This window comes from Aulonocara stuartgranti (assembly GCF_965226115.1).
Source record: "Aulonocara stuartgranti genome assembly, chromosome: 3".
Taxonomy (NCBI): Eukaryota; Metazoa; Chordata; class Actinopteri; order Cichliformes; family Cichlidae; genus Aulonocara; species Aulonocara stuartgranti.
In genome coordinates, this window is record NC_138941.1 from 65,776,054 (window position 1) to 65,795,743 (window position 19,690).

The 19,690-nt window shown below is 43.0% G+C and overlaps 2 protein-coding genes and 1 long non-coding RNA gene across 3 annotated transcripts in view; 2 read left to right on the forward strand and 1 right to left on the reverse strand.

Annotated features, from left to right (window-relative positions):
• LOC309693376 (protein NLRC3-like) overlaps positions 1 to 19,690 on the reverse strand; it is a 183,038-nt gene that overhangs the window by 130,689 nt on the left and 32,659 nt on the right. The window lies entirely within an intron of this gene.
• On the forward strand, positions 9,854 to 15,666 carry LOC309698806 (sialoadhesin-like; the record flags this gene model as incomplete). The annotated part of the gene is made up of 5 exons (XM_082521497.1): positions 9,854 to 9,866; positions 10,836 to 11,132; positions 11,212 to 11,457; positions 11,544 to 11,686; positions 15,616 to 15,666. The coding sequence occupies 5 exons, from the start codon at positions 9,854 to 9,856 to the stop codon at positions 15,664 to 15,666; spliced, it is 750 nt and encodes a 249-aa protein (XP_082377623.1).
• Positions 16,398 to 19,690, forward strand: part of LOC309696763 — a 54,688-nt gene continuing 51,395 nt past the window's right edge. The window contains exon 1 of the long non-coding RNA XR_014273647.1: positions 16,398 to 16,707. This is a non-coding gene — a long non-coding RNA (uncharacterized lncRNA). The remainder of the gene's footprint in view (positions 16,708 to 19,690) is intronic.

Consider the following 19,690-nt stretch of genomic DNA (forward strand, 5'->3'; position numbering starts at 1 on the left):
TTTCAGTGAGATGTTACAGAGAGGGTAACATGCAGACTGTGTTTTGTATATAGATGTTTGTTTTGTGTTGACTTAAGTTAGTTTCCTATTTTCTTTGTAAATAATTTTTTGTGCACCTGGGAGGCCGGCAGAATAAATTATCCACACTGAATGCTTTCTGACTACGCCTGCATTTGTTCGGGAGAAGTTTAGGAGAGGACCCCGTGACAGACATATTGTATTTTACAATTCATTAACCGCACAGAGAAGGCATCATTTTAATATGTTAAATATGTTTCTTTAAGAAAGTTTTTCATGACTGAGATAAGTGTCCTCTTTTTTGGAAATTAAAATATGATCCCCCTAAATCTATTATTAAATGAAAAAAACGAATTAAAATTACACTACTATGAAACCTGCTGCTGTCTTTATTTAAGGTCTCCATGTTACCAGGGTGTAGAGTGCTCTGAAGATTTAAATGGGTTTAGATCCATTACACTCACAGTCTTATGTTAAAATCTTAAAGGACAGCATTACATTTTTTTATTAACAGTAACTCTGGGCCTCTGTGGAGTGTGCAGCTGATCTCATCGCTGTCTAAAACTGGATAACAAAACCTAAGGAGTGCTGAATCCTTCAATAATACAGACTATTAGAGTAACAGGTGTGTAGCATCGCTAACTAGCTAGCAACAAGCCCCAGAAAGGCAGCAGGCCCAGACAAGGTGTGTCCGAGGATGCTAAAGGCATGTGCTGCTGAATTTGGGGAGCCGCTACAACGAGTCTTCAATCTCAGTCTGCGACTGGGGAGAGTGCCCGCCCTATGGAAGACATCCTGCATTGTCCCGGTCCCCAAAAGGAGCCGGCCCAATGAGCTGAATGACTTCCGACCGGTGGCACTGACGTCACATCTTATGAAGACTCTAGAGCGGCTCTTCCTCAACCTCCTCCGACCACAGGTACAACATGCCCAGGACCCACTACAGTTCGCATACAAGGCAGATATTGGAGTGGATGATGCCATCCTGTACCTCCTACATAGAGCCCACTCACACCTGGACAGGGGAAAAGGCACGGTCGGGATCCTGTTTCTTGACTTTTCCAGTGCCTTGAATACCATCCGGCCCTTCTGCTTCAGGAAAAACTATACAGGATCCAGGTGGACCCCTGTCTGGTCGCTTGGATCTCTGACTACCTCACTGACAGACCACTGCTGTCTTGTCTTGATCCTGTGCCCGAGTGTCGTGCTGGGAACCTTAAACTGCCTAAGTTGCCGATTTCAGCCGGTGGAGAGCCAGACCGGCTTGTGATTGAGGCTTGGACAATTACTACCAGCACTAGTTTTAGTTGACTCGTGGGGCGTAAGCCTTCCAGTGTTGTGTGTGTGTGTGTGTAATTAATTTTATTAAAGTTATTAAAGTTGGTTTTAGTTTTTTTATGATCTGTAGCGAGCCTGACGCTCAGTGTCCTTTTATTCTTTAACTTATTTCTCTGTTTTATTTTAGTGAACGGAGGGCATGCCAGTGGCCCTGGGACCTCAGGTGGTGGGTCGTTTTCACACTTTCTTTTGTACAGCACTGGGTGGACTGTAGTGATTTTCTTTTTGTGTGATTTTCTTTTGGGTCCACGGCTGCTGGTAACCGACTTCCCTAAATCTGCTGGTCTGGAAGAACAACAGTTCATCTAAGCACTTAGACTAAAACTTGACATAGCTACGTTTATCCTACCATAAAACAATAAGACAAGGTACGACCTCTCCCATACTCCCAGAGTGTGGGTGTGAATGCCAGAGCACTCTGGAATGCACACAAAACCTTTGCAGACTACTAAGGATCACACATCCTATCACTACCATATGCAAACTTATATAATTAAAAGATTATACTGACTACTAAGTACAATTTTCTATTGACAACTATAAATAAAACTGTATTAATATTGGAGCCAACCTGCCTCAGTGTGCATCCTTGAATCTGTGCGGCCTCTTTTTAAATGACAACGCCACCTAGGGGAATTTCACCCCCAGAAAATATATATTTAAGATAGATAAAAGATAGATAAAAGGAATAATAAAGAGGCCGCACAGATTCAAGGATGCACACTGAGGCAGGTTGGCTCCAATATTAAAACAGTTTTATTTATAGTAAAAATAAATAAAGTATTAGAAAACCAAATGTAGCGTTGTTGTTGACAGCGTCCTAAAGTAAAAATAAAACAATCATGGAACTTGGACTTACCAGCAGCCGTGGACCCAAAAGAAAATCACACAAAAAGAAAATCACTACAGTCCACCCAGTGCTGTACAAAAGAAAGTGTGAAAACGACCCACCACCTGAGGTCCCAGGGCCACTGGCACGTCCTCCGTTCACTGCAATAAGACACAGAGAAGTACATTAAAAGAATAAAAGGACACTGAGCGTCAGGCTCGCTACAGATCATAAAAAACTAAAACCAACTTTAATAAAAGAAATTCCACACACACACACACACACACACACACACACACACACACACACACACACACACACAACACTGGAAGGCTTACGCCCCACAGGTAGAACTACAACTCGTGCTGGTGGTAATTGTCCAAGCCTCAATCACAAGCCGGTCTGGCTCCCCACCGGCTGAGATCGGCAACTGAGGCAGTTTAAGGTTCCCAGCACGACACTCGGGCACAGGATCGTTTCAGCCCGATCACAGAGGGGTGGGTACAAGCAACAATCCAGAATAAAATAAAATAAAACCCAGCGAACCAAAAAAAGGTAAGCCTACTTAATATAATAATAATAATAATAATAATAATAATAATAATAATAATAATAATAATAATGGATTGGATTTATATAGCGCTTTTCAAGGCATCCAAAGCGCTTTACAATGCCACTATTCATTCACTCTCACATTCACACACTGGTGGAGGCAAGCTACGGTTGTAGCCACAGCTGCCCTGGGGCAGACTGGCAGAGGCGAGGCTGCCATATCGCGCCATCAGCCCCTCTGGCCAACACCAGTAGGCAAGTAGGGTAAAGTGTCTTGCCCAAGGACACAACGACCAGGACAGAGAGCCCGGGGATCGAACCGGCGACCTTCCGGTTACAGATAATAAAAACAGTTTCACGAGAAGACAAAACAAGACAAGACAACAGGCTCCACCGAGGAGGAGCCCTCACAACAGGCGTTTCACTCTTCCGATTAAGGTCAGGCAGTTTGCCACGGAGATGTGAAGGCAGCAATCAAAGCCTTAAACAACAGATAACTATAACCTTAGTGTCGCGGCCTTTTACGTTCCAAACACCAAAAAAGTCCAAGAAAAGGCCGTGGGTGGCAATGGGAGGTTTGTTTTAGAACGCACTTCTGACTCCATTGTTTAAAAATCATATGTGGTTTATTTCGTGCAAAATTATAAACAAAAATCAACCAAATAACTTCTTTAAACTTAAAATTAAACGAAAGCTAATTTAATTTGCTTTAACAACTTCAAAAGTGGTCAAAAAAATCATTTTCTAACCCTCCCGTCTTCCCATCTGACATTTGGCAAACAAAAAACGAAAACCTCTTTACCACACCCATCCAGGGTGCTCTTAATCTCTTGATTAATGGGAGGGTCCATAAGCTAATAAACCAATCACTTTCCAAAAGCTTCTCCAATAAAATTAATTACAAATTTACATAACAAAACCAGGTCAGAATATTCTTACACCTTTAAAGAAAAAACAAAAATGAATACAAATTGCATTTTATAAACATTCAACAAAAATGGCCACAACACTTAGCCTCCAGTAATTGTGAATGCTAATAAAAGTAGTTTTAACGGCTTACCCCAGTTCCGGAGGCGCTATACTCTCACTGGTGGAGATAACTCGAGTACCTCTCTCTGCAACGCCGGAATAAAACAGAAACTGCCGTGCTACAATAGGCCGCAAAACTATATTACTACACATTCTAGTACTGGGAGGGAATCTGAGGTTAAGCGAGAGCATACCTGTAGCTGTCATATGATCTACTCGCTTGCTGATCAGTCCGTTGCAGTGTGCCAGTATTTACTGCTGCTTTGCGCCGAATGCACGGGAGGAATGATCCAGAAAAACACCGGCTTAGCTTTATACGGGCTGACACCACCCTGCAATCAATATGTAGGTGGGTTCCCAATTAACCTAGTTGCGCAGCCGAAAGTGAGCGCAATAACTCATGAAACCTAACACCATGGCCTGAATAGGGCAAGCTGAGCATTAGCGACTGGTGCAGATTCAACAGGACGTGGCAAGTGATGAACATTTGAGTGCAGGTTGTGAGGGTAACTCAGGGACAAGGAGCCACAACTCATCGTCACTCAGAGAGGTCCGCTCTGAGTCAGCAGGCACAGGCGGGGGTGGAGCCTGTGGACCAGGTGTAGGAGGCACCCAGGCTGACCTGTGCCTTCAACATGTCGCGATGGACATGTCGAACCTTCTCCAAGTCTCCCACGGGGGCAATGGTATAAACAGCCCCGTTCCCTTGAGGTGCCCTCAACACCTGATAGACCACAGAGCTCCATAGGTCCTGGATCTTGTGCCGGCCCTGGGCGCTGTGATCTTGAAGATACACCAGCTGACCGACCTCTAAAGGCACAGGGTGGACTCTCTGGTCATGCCGCTCCTTGCGACGGTCAGCGGTCAGCGACAACCGCGCCCGAGCTCCCTCAAAAGCCACCATTAACCTGGCCTGATGCTCGGCCACCCAGTCCTGAACCTCTCCAGGCACTGGGTCCTGAACCCGGCCTAGAAGGAAATCAATAGGCAGCCTAGGATCCCTGCCGAACATCAGGAAAAAACGGCGACTCTCCAGTGGCCTGATGGGATGTGCTATTATAGCAAAAGAGCACGTGTGGTAAGCACGCAGCCCAGTCACGTTTCCGAGATGATGGCAGGGTCCGTAGGAGGTTGTGGAGGGTTCGGTTAAACCGTTCGCACTGCCCATTACCATGGTAAGGAGTTGTACGGGACTTGGCTACCCGATACAACTCGCATAGCTGTTGCATCACCAAACTCTCAAAGTTTCTACCCTGGTCAGAGTGGAGGCAGCTAGGAACACCAAACTTGTGGCCTGAGCCACAGTAGAGGCCCGCTGGTCCCGGGTAGGGATTGCAACCGTGTATTTGCTAAAAACGTCAGTCATAACCAAGACGTTTTCAACTCCACTACGGGAAGGTTCCAACACCGTGAAGTCTATGGCCAGGATTTCATTTGGCCTAGACGCCAACAGGTGACCCATATAACTATGAGACCCCAACTCTGAGTCCTTTGCGACCTGACAGCGTTCACAACGCTGAACCCATTGCTTGATGTCAGAGGACATCCCGGGCCAATAGCAACACTGCCTGACCAATTCAGTGGTACGCTCAATACCTTGGTGCCCATGGTCCTGATGCACCTGCCTCAAGGTCTCGGGCTTCAGATCCTCTGGAAGAACAAGTTGAAGGGCTTCCTCACCTCCACCCGGACGCAAAATACGGTGATAGAGGATGCCATCCTTCTCCACCGGACGATCCCACTGACGCAGCAGATCCATGACTGGTTTGGGGATCTGACTCCTTTCCCCCAGAGAGGGCGGGGACTGCCTCCTGCAGTATACCAAGTAACCTTTCAGGAGGGGGTCAGCCTCGTGCAAAGCACGGATATCCCCCGGAGAATGAGACGGAAAGGCCCCAATCTCAAACTGAGTAACGGCGGGCAGAACTGCTGGACACGGAGCCTGCTGAAGCGAAATCGGGACAGGAGTCCCAGGCAACACGCCCTCGGCCAGGCTGGAGCTTGTCTCATACTGTCGGGAGAGACCATCAGCATTCCTATTACTGCGGCCTGAGCGATACTTAATCTCAAAATCGAATGCCGCCAGCTGGGATGCCCACCTCTGCTCAGTGGCACCCAGCTTAGCTGAAGAGAGGTAACTGAGTGGATTGTTGTCAGTGTAAACCACACACTTCTGCCCCAGAAGGTACTCCTGGAACTTCTCGGCCATGGCCCACTTGAGTGCAAGAAACTCCAGATTCATGGAGCTGTAATTGTCCATGTTGCGCTCATGGGGCCGAAGACCTCGACTAGCATAAGCCACTGGCCTAACAACACCTTCTGCATCTGGTGAGAGAACTGCACCCAAACCACTGTGGCTGGCGACAATCTCCAAGATAAATGGGCGCGTAAAGTCAGCATACGCCAACACAGGGGCAGACACAAGCTTTGCTTTCACGTCCTCAAAGTTCTCCTCACACTGAGGTGTCCAAACAGCACTCAAACTCTGTCCCGAGCCCTTCTTTGTCGTGGTGCCAGCCAATTTAGCCACCACTTGATGCAGGGGAGCCGCCAACATGGCAAACCCCTCCACAAAGCACCGGTAATAGCTGGCGAAACCCAAAAAGGATCTCAACTCTGACACGGAACGAGGACACTGCCATTTGGCTACTGCATCGACCTTGGCAGGATCGGTGGAGACACCCTCGCAAGAGATTACATGGCCCAAGTAGTTAACCTTCTGCTGGAAAAAGGCAAACTTTTCTAGCTTAGCCTTGAGCCCCTCTTGCTGCAGCCTTGCCATCACCATCTCTAGCCGTTGCAGGTGCTGAGAGACAGACGAGGAGAACACAATGGTGTCGTCTAGGTACAGCAGTAGCGACTGGCACCGCTGATCCCCGAACATCCTCTGCATTAGGTGCTGGAAGGTACCAGGAGCATTGCACAGCCTGAACGGCATACGATTCCATTCGAACAGGCCAAACGGCGTGCAAAAAGCGGTCTTGGGCTTATCCTGCTCAGAAACTGGCACCTGGTTGTACCCGCTGGCCAGATCGATGGTAGAAAACCAGCGTGCACCAGCAAGGGCATCCAGACTTTCCTCGATGCGAGGTAAGGGGAAGGCGTGCTTCCTTGTTTTGCTATTCAGCAAACGGTAGTCAACGAAAACATGGAGGCTTCCATCCTTCTTGCGGACTAATGCCATGGGAGAGGCATAAGGACTGCTACTCTCCCTAATTACCTGGGCCTCCAATAGCTGATTGATATGGGCCCTGACAGCCTCATAATCAGAAGGAGGAATTCGCCTGTACCTCTGCCGGACGGGTACGTCATCAAGCAGAGGTATGTCGTGCGAGATGAGGCTTGTGCAGCCCAAATCTCCCTCATGACAGGAGAAAACAGAGCGGTACTTCTGCAAAAGTAACCATACCTCATGTTGCTCTGACTCAGTGAGAGCAAACTGGTCAATCGCATCCACCATGTCTTGAGCAGGGCTGCTGGTTGTATGGGAGGAAACTGTGATGGGAAAAGAGTGTTCCTTGCTAACACCAGCAGGGAGGCTAACAACAGTAGCTTGGCTTATCACTTCTAAATGGGTCCGTGGGTGGAGGACAGCTTCAGCTGTCCCCACATTGGTGACTGGGATGGAGGCAACGCCCTTATCCACCTGGACCAAACATGGAGAGGCCAGCAACCCAACTGGCCACCCGGACTCAGAAGGCTCAAAAAGCACAGCCTGACCTGACAACAGGGCTGGACTGGGACAAAAAATCGGCCCAGGCATTTTGACTAGAGACCGGCCCCCCAGGTATTATAGGAAAAGCCATAAAGCCTTTGAATGAAAACAGACACTGTTGTGACAGTGATGTACACTGTCTTGTTGGTATATGTATGATTTCTATACATTTTACGTCAGATAAAAACTTTGGTTGTAAGCTTCAGATAATTATTTAATAAAAGCTAGACATTTTAAATGAGAATAAGAACGTATTTCTTTGTGCCCCCCTGCCCCCTGGCAAAACTTTGCTAGACCAACCCCTGCACAGTTACCAGCTGTCAGTGTAAAAAAGGATCCTGGTGTTATTTGTCTCTCAGAAACAGTTCATAACTTCCCTTCAACTCATTCATGTCACCTTAAAGGTAAACCTGTTTCTCCATCACCTGTTCAGCTCTGATGATTCAGTCAGAACATCTCCTGGTTTCATCTTCATGTTTCCCTCTCACCACATATCCAAACCGATATCATGACCAGCAGCTTTTACAGCTGTGGCTCCAGCAAACATCAGCTGATACTAGAAATAAGAGAAAAAAGAGAAAAACAATAGAATACAACAAGATAAACAGAATAACATACTATACAAAAATAGAAAGAATACTAAATACAATAGAATAAGTACTATACAAATACAATAAAATACTGTACAAATATACTTTGTTACTTAGGGAAATTATGCACTTAGTATTCTGCACATCATGGAGACAGGTAGAACTGTGTATGGGACGTGTGTCTGTCTGCACGTGTCTGGTCATCTGCAGAGACCATGTTGTAGAGTCTGACAGCAGTTGGAAGGAAAGACCTGCAAAATCTCTCTGTCCCACGTCCTGGGTACCGCAGCCTGCCACTGAAGGAGCTGCCCAGTGCTGTCAGAGTCTCCTGCATTGGGTGGGAGATGTTATCCAACAGGGATGATAGCTTGGCCACCATTCTCCTGTCACTCACCACCTCCACTGAGTCCAGAGGGCATCCTAGAGCTAGCTGGCCCTCCGATCAGCCTGTTCAGTCTCTTCCTGTCCCTGGCAGAAATACTGCCGACCCAGCAGACCACACCCTAAAAGATGGCTGAGGCCACCACAGAGTAATAGAAGGTCTTCCGGAGTGGGTCCTTCCCTCCAAAAGACCTGAATCTCCGCAGCAGGTACAGCCTGCTCTGCCCTTTTCTGTAGAGGGCTTCAGAATTATGAGTCCAGTGCAGTTGAAGGTACCTGTAGCTGTCCACAGTGTTATGACCCAGGTCATTGTTGCCGTGTGGTGCTGTTACTCACCACACCATGCGGAGGCATTGTTTGTACTCTGTGATGTCTGTTATGTAAGTTTCCAGGTGGAGGCTGACCATTGGTGGAAGAGGGAATGAGGCCAGCTACAAATTGGGACCTGACTGGGCCAGCAGCCTCTCCTACTACTTCCTGTTTCCAGTGAGCTGCGCGTTTGGGGCCCTTCGTGGCATATGACAGAGCTGGGCTGCAGTAAAAACAGTTTAGAGAGTCGTGTCTGGACATGGTAGCTGTAGGGTTCAATGTCCATACCTTGAATGTTTAGTGGTTGCAGTGGAGGATGTTTGTGCCTGCAGAAATCTACCAGAAATCTAATTCTAGTGTTGATCTGGAGGTAGTTCTGCTGGCACCAGTCCACAAAGTCTTGGGTCAGTTTTCTGTACTCATTGTTATCCCCATCAGTGATGAAGCCGACTGTTGCAGAGTCTGCAGAAAATTTTTGCAGGAAGCACTGGGTGGAGTAGTGGGAGAAGTCTGCAGTGCAGATGGTAAAGAAGAACAGAGCCAGAACTGTTCCCTGTGGAGCCCCCGTACTGCAGAGGACCCTGTCCGACACACAGCCACATACTGTGGTCAGTCAGTGAGGTAGTCTAATATCCATGTAGTGAGGTGATGGTCCACTCCTGCATTCTTCAGCTTGTCCTTCAGGACTGTGTGGAGAATGGTTTTAAATCCAAAGAAAAAGGATTCTCACAGTGCTCCTAGTGGCCGCCAGGTGAGAGAGATTTGAAGCCAAACACCTCCCTCTAGTGGCCACATGTGAGAAGGTGGCCTAAATATAAAATGTGAATCATTCTGTTGATCGATCATGTCATAATGATTGAGTGATTTGAAATGTTTACATATAGATATAATATATACAAAGTAGTCTATATATATCCAGATCCAGATGGACAAAATGGTGATGGCTAACCAACTGGACATAGTAGTGGTGGACAAGCAGAAGAAAACGGCTGTTGTGACAGATGTAGCAATACCAAAGGATATCAACATCAGGAAGAAGCAACATGAGAAGCTTGAGAAGTACAAAGGGCTCAGAAAAGAGCTTGAAAAGACATGGAGGGTGAAGGTAATAGTGGTAATCGGAGCACTAGGTGCGGTGACCACACACACACACACACACACACACACACACACACACACACACACACACACACACGCATATATATATATATATATATATATATATATATATATATATATATATGTATTATTTTACATGTCATGCTCTTAGTAAGTTTAGTCCCCCAACATATATATATTTTTATAATTTATCACATGTCTTTTTACAAAGAAAAAAGTGATTCTACCACTTCTGTGTTTGAACCAATAGAAAGCTGGTGCTCAGAGGAAGAAGGCGGGCTTTACTTGGTGTCAGTGACAGAAATGAAAAAAAGCTCAAATGAGTGAGAAGGACGATGAAGGAAACATCTGTGCTGTGTCTGCTCTGTAAGTAGAATCTCTGTGTTTGTTTGAATTCTTGTACTTTGACTGTCTGCTCTCCTGATAACTGATGATGGAGGAGAAGACATGAAAAACAAATCAGGCTGAATTCAAGTTCAAAACACCATCTGTTCAGTGTGAGTAATTCTCATTTCTTTGATTTAGTTCTGTTTTGAACTAGTGATCTGAATTTATACCCTGCACCTCACTCGATGACAACTGAGACATGTTTCAGCTAATCCTTGATGGAATAAGTGGCTAACAAAATGAATGAATGGATTTTCCACCAGCTACAGTTCTGAAAATGAGTAGCTATATCAGAGAGATGAGTTTGTGTGTTTCTCAGCTGTTTGTGTGGAGTTGTTCTTTATGTTCACCTCAAATCAACCTGAGTGTCATTTCTCTTCAGTTCTGATCTCACTGCTGAGCTGCACAACAAACCAAGGTCAGTAACCTTCTTCTGTCACAGTTTAAACCTGAGAAATGCTCACTGATATGACCTGATTGGGTTCATACTTAATAATAGAGCTCACATATAAATCTAGTTAGATGAAGGATTTCTTACAGTATTATAATTCTTGACAACATCAAACAGATCATCAGTTTTTCATTTTAACCCTCACAGCTCGTCTGACTGTGAGTCCCAGCAGCTCTCAGTTCTTTAAAGGAGACTTTGTGTCTCTGAGCTGTGAGGAGGACGACAGCTCTGCTGGATGGACTCTGAGGAGAAACACAAGCAAACAACAGAGGACTCAGTGTGGAACAGATGGGTTTGGAAAACCAGCTGGTTCTTCCTGTAACATCAGCTATGCTTACCCATCTGACAGTGGAGTTTACTGGTGTGAGTCCAGAGAGGGTCCCATCAGTAACATGGTTAAGCTGACAGTCACTGGTAAGCTGAGTGTGTGGAGTTAGTGTTGATGAAGCTGTGTGTAAATGGATGAAATGCTGTAGTTTGTCTCTGTGTTGAGGTGGATCAGTGATCCTGCAGAGTCCTGTCCTCCCTGTGATGGAGGGAGATGACGTCACTCTGCTCTGTAAAACAAAGACCACTCCCTCCAACCTCCCAGCTGCTTTCTATAAAGATGGCTCCCTCATCAGGAAGCAGCCTACAGGTCACATGACCATCCAGCATGTTTCCAGGTCTGATGAAGGCCTCTACAAGTGTGACATCAGCGGTCATGGAGAGTCTCCATCCAGCTGGATCACTGTCACAGGTGACACACTCACCTGTCTGTGTTTCTGCAGCTTTCAACATTCACAATGTGACGACAACTTAATGACTGTGTTTGCTTTATTTTAGGGGGACACACCACCACACCTCCACCTACATCCACACCTCCACCTACATCCACCTCACTCTGTGTATCTCAATATCAGCCTGATTCCTCTCCTTCACTCTCTGTGTTGTCATCTGTTGGATCAGTCATTTTTCTGATTCTACTGGTATTACTGGTTCTGCTTGTGAGACAATGTTTTTGTAGAAAAACTGAAGGTGAGACTGAGAATTTTCATTCAGGTGTTGTTTTGGTGAATAATGGTATAAGTTTTCACATTAATGTGATTTAATTTATTATCATTTTTTTCATGTGTATATTCTGTTTGTGCATGTTATCGATTCAAAGTTTGTGTTCTTTTTCAAATAATGGCATCATATTGTTTTATATTAATAGTCCAGTTACACTTTTTCAATTATTTATTGTTATTGAGTTTTTTGCTTTTAAACTTGGATCTTTTAAGCTGAACAGGACAAGCCTTTCGATGACATCACATACAGTAACGTCAGAATATCCGATTGTCAAGAAGAGATAGTCCAAGAAAGCAGAGGTAAGACTTTTTTGTCTTCTACTTATGTTTGTTTTTTGTTGGGGTTTTTTTTTTTGTAAAACTAGATCACTCAGTGCAGTTTGGAAATTTTTTTATAATGTGAAGATCAATATAGAAGCAACACTTAGCATTGTAGGGTAGTGGAAGTTTGAATTTCTATGGGAGAAATTAGCAGGGAGCAGTCCAAAGGGAAAACAAGATATTGCATTACAAAGCCACACAACTATATTTCCATGATAAATAACAAAAATCCTCCTACGAAGTGCTTGGGAAAAATAAGAACTGAGATCATTTTTTGTACCATGCATGTTAAAATCTGGATATTTTAGCATGGGCTTCTCTCTAGACCGATTTATTTATAGAGATTCAAGTGGATATTAGTGGACCTGCAGTTTTTGGGATTTGAGGTTTCAGTCTCAGGATGGCTTGTTCTGTGTTCTTGTCGGAGGACCCCGATGCATTGATTAAAAAAAAAAGAAAGTACTCTGGATTGAGCCTTTTAGTGACATTATAATATTTTGTAAGTTTGCAATATTTAGTAGAAGTTAAATCTGCAGGGAGCTTTTTAAACCTTATTTTCTTGGAGAGTTAAAATTTTATTTAATTATTTAATTGATTAATTAATCTATGTTGTAAGATGCTGAGTTATACAGATGGTTGCTGAGTGGTAATATTTGTTTGTCGTGTACATTTTTAAAATTGGGTAACATCCTACATAGCAATGTAAGAGTAAGGGTATATATGAAATTGAAAGCCTATGACAACATGCTTTATGAGTGTAGTTTGGATCATGTGGACTTTGTTTTGACCTTCACCTCTTCAGGAGTGTAAGATTTGGTTTAGTCTGGTAATATCTTTATTTGAGGATATTATGGAGCATGTGAAGGATGATTAGTAAACACTTATTTGTAATTAGATAGTTGTAACACTAAAACAAAAAGCCTGAAATCACAGTTGTGTTTTTTTCAAGAATGTATTATTATAGTTAAACTTTCCCATAATGAAAAAAAAAATTATTATGTTCATTTTGCTCAAACAGCTTAACCAACTCACTCAGATGTAATCATCTTTCTATACACTCTCCCACTGTGCCTCATGAATGTTGTTCTTTGAATGTTGGACTATGTTGTGTGTGATCTGTGGTTTACAAAAGCTAACAGCTACGAGTCATCCAGCTTCCTGTTTCTCATTTAGAAAAGAGAGAGAAAAAAACACAAACTATGCAACCTGCAACAATTTTACCACAGATGTTATAAAAAGAGGAAGGACCATAAAGTTTTTTGACATATTTCCTATATACAGTGGCTTGCAAAAGTATTCCCCCTTGAACTTTTCCACATTTTGTCACATTACAGCCACAAACATGAATCAATTTTATTGGAATTCCACGTGAAAGACCAACACAAAGTGATGCACACGTGAGGCTGAATAATTACGCACACCCCACTTTTCAGTTATTTATTTGTAAAAAATGCTTGGAATCATGTATGATTTTCATTCCACTTCTCACGTGTACACCACTTTGTGTTGGTCTTTCACGTGGAATTCCAATAAAATTGATTCATGTTTGTGGCTGTAATGTGACAAAATGTGGAAAAGTTCAAGGGGGAATACTTTTGCAAGCCACTGTAGAACACCAGTATGAGGTAAATGAATGAAATGAATGTAGATCAAAATCTGATGGTACTTTTCTGTGTTCATATTTCCATCAGTGTGAACAAGATCTCAAACAAGGTTAAAATGCAGCCTGGACAATGAAAGAGTCCCCACCATGAGCTACAGATGGCTGTAGACAATCTTTTGTACTTCTCTCCTGACGTCCTACATACATACTGATGATGATTTGCTTGTGTAACGTGACATACCTCAGCCTGTAGCTCTTGCTCCGCTTCCTTAAGAATTGTTTCTTGGCAACCATCAACTGAAGAACCACACAACACTAGTTCATCATTTGAGTTATGCAGTTAGGTGTCTTTTCATACTTGAATTAAAAAATATATATTCTGGAAATGGTCAGCTACGTTGAGTGGATTGAAAAGGATGTGTAAAAATAGCAGCCATTGTCCAAAGAAAAACGTTGAAAGACCTTAAAAAAAGTCTGGAGAAACATTGTTCAATAGCACTAGAAAACATTACATGAAAGTCTGACTCATCGGAAGTAAAATATGAAAAAATGACGGGTGATTCAAGACTTTTGCAGTGTTGTAACTGTTTTGTTGCTGCTGTTGTTTGTATTTTTGTGTGTGTGCATAAAGAGTTCTGCTAGAGCAGCAGTTTCAATCAGCTATGCTATCACTTGTACTGCCTGCACTGACATTCTCTGTGTGTTTCATTGTGCAGAGAGTGATCCAGCTGCAGTCTCTCCAGCAGTGAGAACAGAATACGTCACTTATGGGCAAATCATCATCAAAGACAAGAAAAAAAAGTCAGGTACAGCTGATCTTCATTTTCTCCATCATAGCCAGTTCTCTAAATTGTAAAATCAGAATGCTACAAGCTTGGTGTAATGTTCATAATATCCACCATCCTAGTCTGCTCACATATTGATTAACACCTATGAAAACATTTGGAAAGTTTTGCTTGTTTTCGTATTGGCTGCTGTAGAAAGTCAGAATCTCTCCAACCATTCTTACACCAGGATCCTGGAAGTTATATTTCACTAGCCAAATTTCCTGTCAGCACAAGGAACTGAAATTACGTGCGCACACACACACACAGTTAGTTTTGCCATGTATATACACTACAGGTCAAAAGAACAATCCAGTTTTTCCAGATTTATTGAAAATTCTCCACGTTAATGTCTCATTGCACTCTAAAATGAAATGAAAGCATTGTACAAAAAGACAACTGGAATTAAACAAGAAATTATAGAATTTATATTCTAAACTTCTGACTCATCAAAGTAGCCGCCTTTCGCAGATATAACAGCTGGGCACACGCATGTCATTCTCTCTACAATAGAAATCAAATATTCTTGAGAAAGTTCTTCCCATATATGTTGCAGAAGTTCCCATTAATGTGGCACTTTTAGGTTGTGTTGCTTTCACTCTTCTGTCCAGTTCATCCCAAAACAGCTTGAATGGGTTTCAGTCTGGAGACTGTGCTGGCCACTCCATGTTTTCAAGCCTACCATCTTCTTCTTTTTTCCTGAGGTAGTTCAGGCATAGCTTGCACTAATGTGTTGGGTCATTATCTTGTTGTAGGATGAACCACTGACCAACTAGACACATACCAGAGTGTATGATGGTCTGTCTCACTTCTGTTGTTATTTGCTTTTTCTTGCCATTTTCGTAGCAACACACTACTTTCTGCAGCACAATACTGTTCAGCTGATGCATGTATGGTACCATAATCTGTTCCAGCACTTCTTTTATGTTGGAGCACAAACATAAAAACACAATTACTTACTCCTGGTTCCCAATAACCTTGTTGTTGACACCGTTAGGTTCCCCCAGCTGACAGAGGCCCCCTGAGATCAACAAAGGATGCTGTTTAGGTGTTTAGGCTGTCTTCCTCCCAGCTCATCTCTGTGTGCTCGGTGCGTCTAGAATCCTACCCAGTGTCCCATGTACCGCATGACTCCTGGAAAGGCTAAATAGAGGGGTCATCCTGAGAAATCCAATGTAGGAATTAGAGATGGACCGATCCGATATTACGTATCGGTATCGGTCCGATACTGACCTAAATTACTGGATCGGATATCGGAGAAAAATAAAAAATGTAATCCGATCCATTAAATATCAGGAAAGCACCTCACAAAACTTGCAACACGCCGTAACTCGCCTCAGAACGTTAGCACGTCGGAGCAGTATGCATCACGTGATAGAGCGGCTGTGGCATGTGGGACCTGTCAGTGGTCTGGATAGCATGTGGAGCTTCGCTAGCAACCTGGCATTTCATCTCCGACAAAGTTATCCCCGAGAGAAGTAAAGCAAGTGTGTAAGTCCATCTCTGAATGTTTGTAAAGCATTCCTGCGTTAAGCTTAACAAGCGACTGCCTCTTCTTGCTGCTACTTCAATCATGAAACTGCTTAATGATCAGCTGATCGGCTTTTCTGTCGCGAGTCCGTCTCTCTTGTTTGTTTTTGGCCCACTTTGCACCAGAAAGAGGAAACCAGCGGCTGTTGACACCGTTGACACCGTTAGGTTCCCCCAGCTGACAGAGGCCCCCTGAGATCAACAAAGGATGCTGTTTAGGTGTTTAGGCTGTCTTCCTCCCAGCTCATCTCTGTGTGCTCGGTGCGTCTAGAATCCTACCCAGTGTCCCATGTACCGCATGACTCCTGGAAAGGCTAAATAGAGGGGTCATCCTGAGAAATCCAATGTAGGAATTAGAGATGGACCGATCCGATATTACGTATCGGTATCGGTCCGATACTGACCTAAATTACTGGATCGGATATCGGAGAAAAATAAAAAATGTAATCCGATCCATTAAATATCAGGAAAGCACCTCACAAAACTTGCAACACGCCGTAACTCGCCTCAGAACGTTAGCACGTCGGAGCAGTATGCATCACGTGATAGAGCGGCTGTGGCATGTGGGACCTGTCAGTGGTCTGGATAGCATGTGGAGCTTCGCTAGCAACCTGGCATTTCATCTCCGACAAAGTTATCCCCGAGAGAAGTAAAGCAAGTGTGTAAGTCCATCTCTGAATGTTTGTAAAGCATTCCTGCGTTAAGCTTAACAAGCGACTGCCTCTTCTTGCTGCTACTTCAATCATGAAACTGCTTAATGATCAGCTGATCGGCTTTTCTGTCGCGAGTCCGTCTCTCTTGTTTGTTTTTGGCCCACTTTGCACCAGAAAGAGGAAACCAGCGGCTGAACAACAGCAGCACGTTGAAGCTTGATAAGCTGTTGTTAGAATGTATTTAATATTACTTTCTACACCAGGATCTTTTTCTACGCAGCTGACGGCTGGTAGCTGTGCAGGGGCGGATCTAGCAAAGTTTAGCCAGGGGGGCCGATAGGGCATGAACAGGGAAAAGGGGGCACAAAGACATACTTTTCTTTCTTATTCTCATTTAAAATGTCTAGCTTTTAATAAATAATTATCTGACACCCAAAGTTTTAATCTGATGTAAAATGAATTGAAGTCCATTACTGTATATAGTAACTATTAAGTCTAATATATATACCCTAGTAAGCTATAGTACATTTTCCTTTGGGAAGGTACCATCTGTGCAGTCTGCAATTTTGTTGAAGAAAGATGTTGAATCTATTTAATATTTCTTGAAAAATAATTGATTTCTGTGCATTTTTTTCACACTGCATCAAATTAAGGTTGATTACGTCGATTAGGCATCATGAGGTGGAGCGTGAGGGGTGGTTCCCTATTTTTTATTTATTTATTTATTTTTGTTATTGCTGGGAGTTGGAACCCTATTAGTTAGGTTGCTTAATATTTATGCTAAGTACTCTTTAAAATACCAGAATAGGGAGGATGGTGTAGGTTTAAGTTTATTAGATTGATCAGTATTGCTGAACTATGAAATATTTTTTTTTTGCATACAGGTATAGCAGAATAGCTTTAGTGTAGTTGTTGTTTTAAACTTGAGTATGAACTTATACAAAATGCAGCAAGATATTTAAAAAACAATTTTGTTGATTAAAAAACACTATATCGGATTCAGGCAGATATCCAAATTTATGATATCGGTATCGGACATAAAAAGTGGTATCGTGCCATCTCTAGTAGGAATTAGTAGCACCAGCTTTCAAGGCTTGATCAACCTGATCAATCAATCAACTTAGCATCAGGTAGTGATCACTTGACAGCTCTGGTCCTCTTTTACCTGAGTGGAGAGACTATGGTCCAACAACAAAACACCCCTTGGGTTCAATCCTACCCTGGAAGCAGCCAAGGAGAGAGGTGCTCGTGGGGGAACTGGAGCTTAACCCATAGGGTCCAGCAACACATAGTCTGAACGAAACATGTGGACCTGCCCTCTGCTGGGTCTATCACTCACATCAGGGCCAGAGGTCCTGCCAGTCCAATCCCTGATTAATCTGGCTTTAAGAGCAGGGAAATACTGTGTAAATGTGTTTATGTTCCCAGTACCATCACTCTTCTTTGTATTTATGCCTGTTGGCTCATGTTTCTTCAGCAGTGATTTTGTTTCTTTGCACAAAAAATATACGTTTGTTTTATGTGTGTTTCTCACGTGGTTACGTGATCACGTGGTGGAATTCACCAAAATGTCAGATGCAAAGTTTGACTTGTTCTGGTTTGGTTGCGGCTAACATGTCTGCTTTCAGTCACAGTAATTTGAACATTTGATCTCATTAACAGAGAATTGTTAGTTTTTCTTTTGACATTTTACAATTATGTTTAATCAAATTTTGTAGTCATAAAGAAACATGGAGGATTACTCATTAAAAGTTACTTATAAAAACTCCTCACTGTATAATTTCCCCCTTCATTGCAAATTACCACCCATATTGTACACTTAAATTCTGAAATTATCTTTGATAAAGTTAATGCTTTTGACATCTTGACAGGTTGACCACATACATTCATCTTGCTGATTATGATCATTAAATGTTATTTGATTGGGAAGATTGAGTTTAACATTTTTCTGATACAGACCATGAGACTGATGAGCTGCACTGAGTTTAAAGCTGTTTGCTTATTTGCAAAACACTACACAGTTCTACCATACTCATTTAAATGAAACCAATACTGATAAAAGGCTAAAAACCAAACATTTTTAAAATCATGAGTTCATTTAATATACAGGAAAAAAGCCATCCAAGCCTAACTGGCCCTGTGAAAAAATGCTGAATATATATTTTTAATTTCAGCCACACTGGAGGGTTTACCAGTATGTATGGTCTCTAACATTATGCCAAAGCATCCTAAATATAATTAAAATAAATTATGACTATGCCACCCCATAATATCTTTCTTTATTTTGTCTATTGAGAGATGGAATTGCTGCTGCGAGTTTGGATCATTGTCATGCTCCACAATCCAAGTGTGCTCGAGCTTCAGGACATCAACTGATGGTTTTCTCCTGCAAAATGTTCTGATAGAGGATAATTCATTGTTCCACCAATTAAGCAGCAAAGCAGTCCCAGACCGCCACACTAGCATCACCAAGTCTGACTGCTGGTATGATGTTCTGCATTCACGGTGTGTTTAGTTGACATTGGACCATTATCAAAGATGATTTAATCTGTGAAATTAAATCTGGCAGCACTGGTTTCAGTCAGTTCCTCCTGTATTAGGTCAGTTTAAATACCCAGGAAATGGGACTTTGCTTGAAGCTAACTACTAGCGTTAGAAGGTTAGCAGTAGGTTTAACGTTCATCATGTTCACCATCTTCTCAGTATGCTAACATTTGGTGATTTGGATGATGATGAGGAAATGATGACGAGTTTCAAAGGTTTTTTCACTATAATCCTGGAGCTGTCACTATGAGACGTATGAAGACATGAACGGAAAAGTCTAGAGATCCTTAACTGAGTGCACCGAGCCTCTGAAACTGTCCTTTAATAGAATGAATCAACCTTTTTTTGTGAACATTTTTAAAGTTCTGCATGTAAAACCACAGTAGCTACTTCCTGTTTACCCCAGTTAGTCTGAAGCTGGTGAGAATTGTCTCTGCTGTGCGCTCTG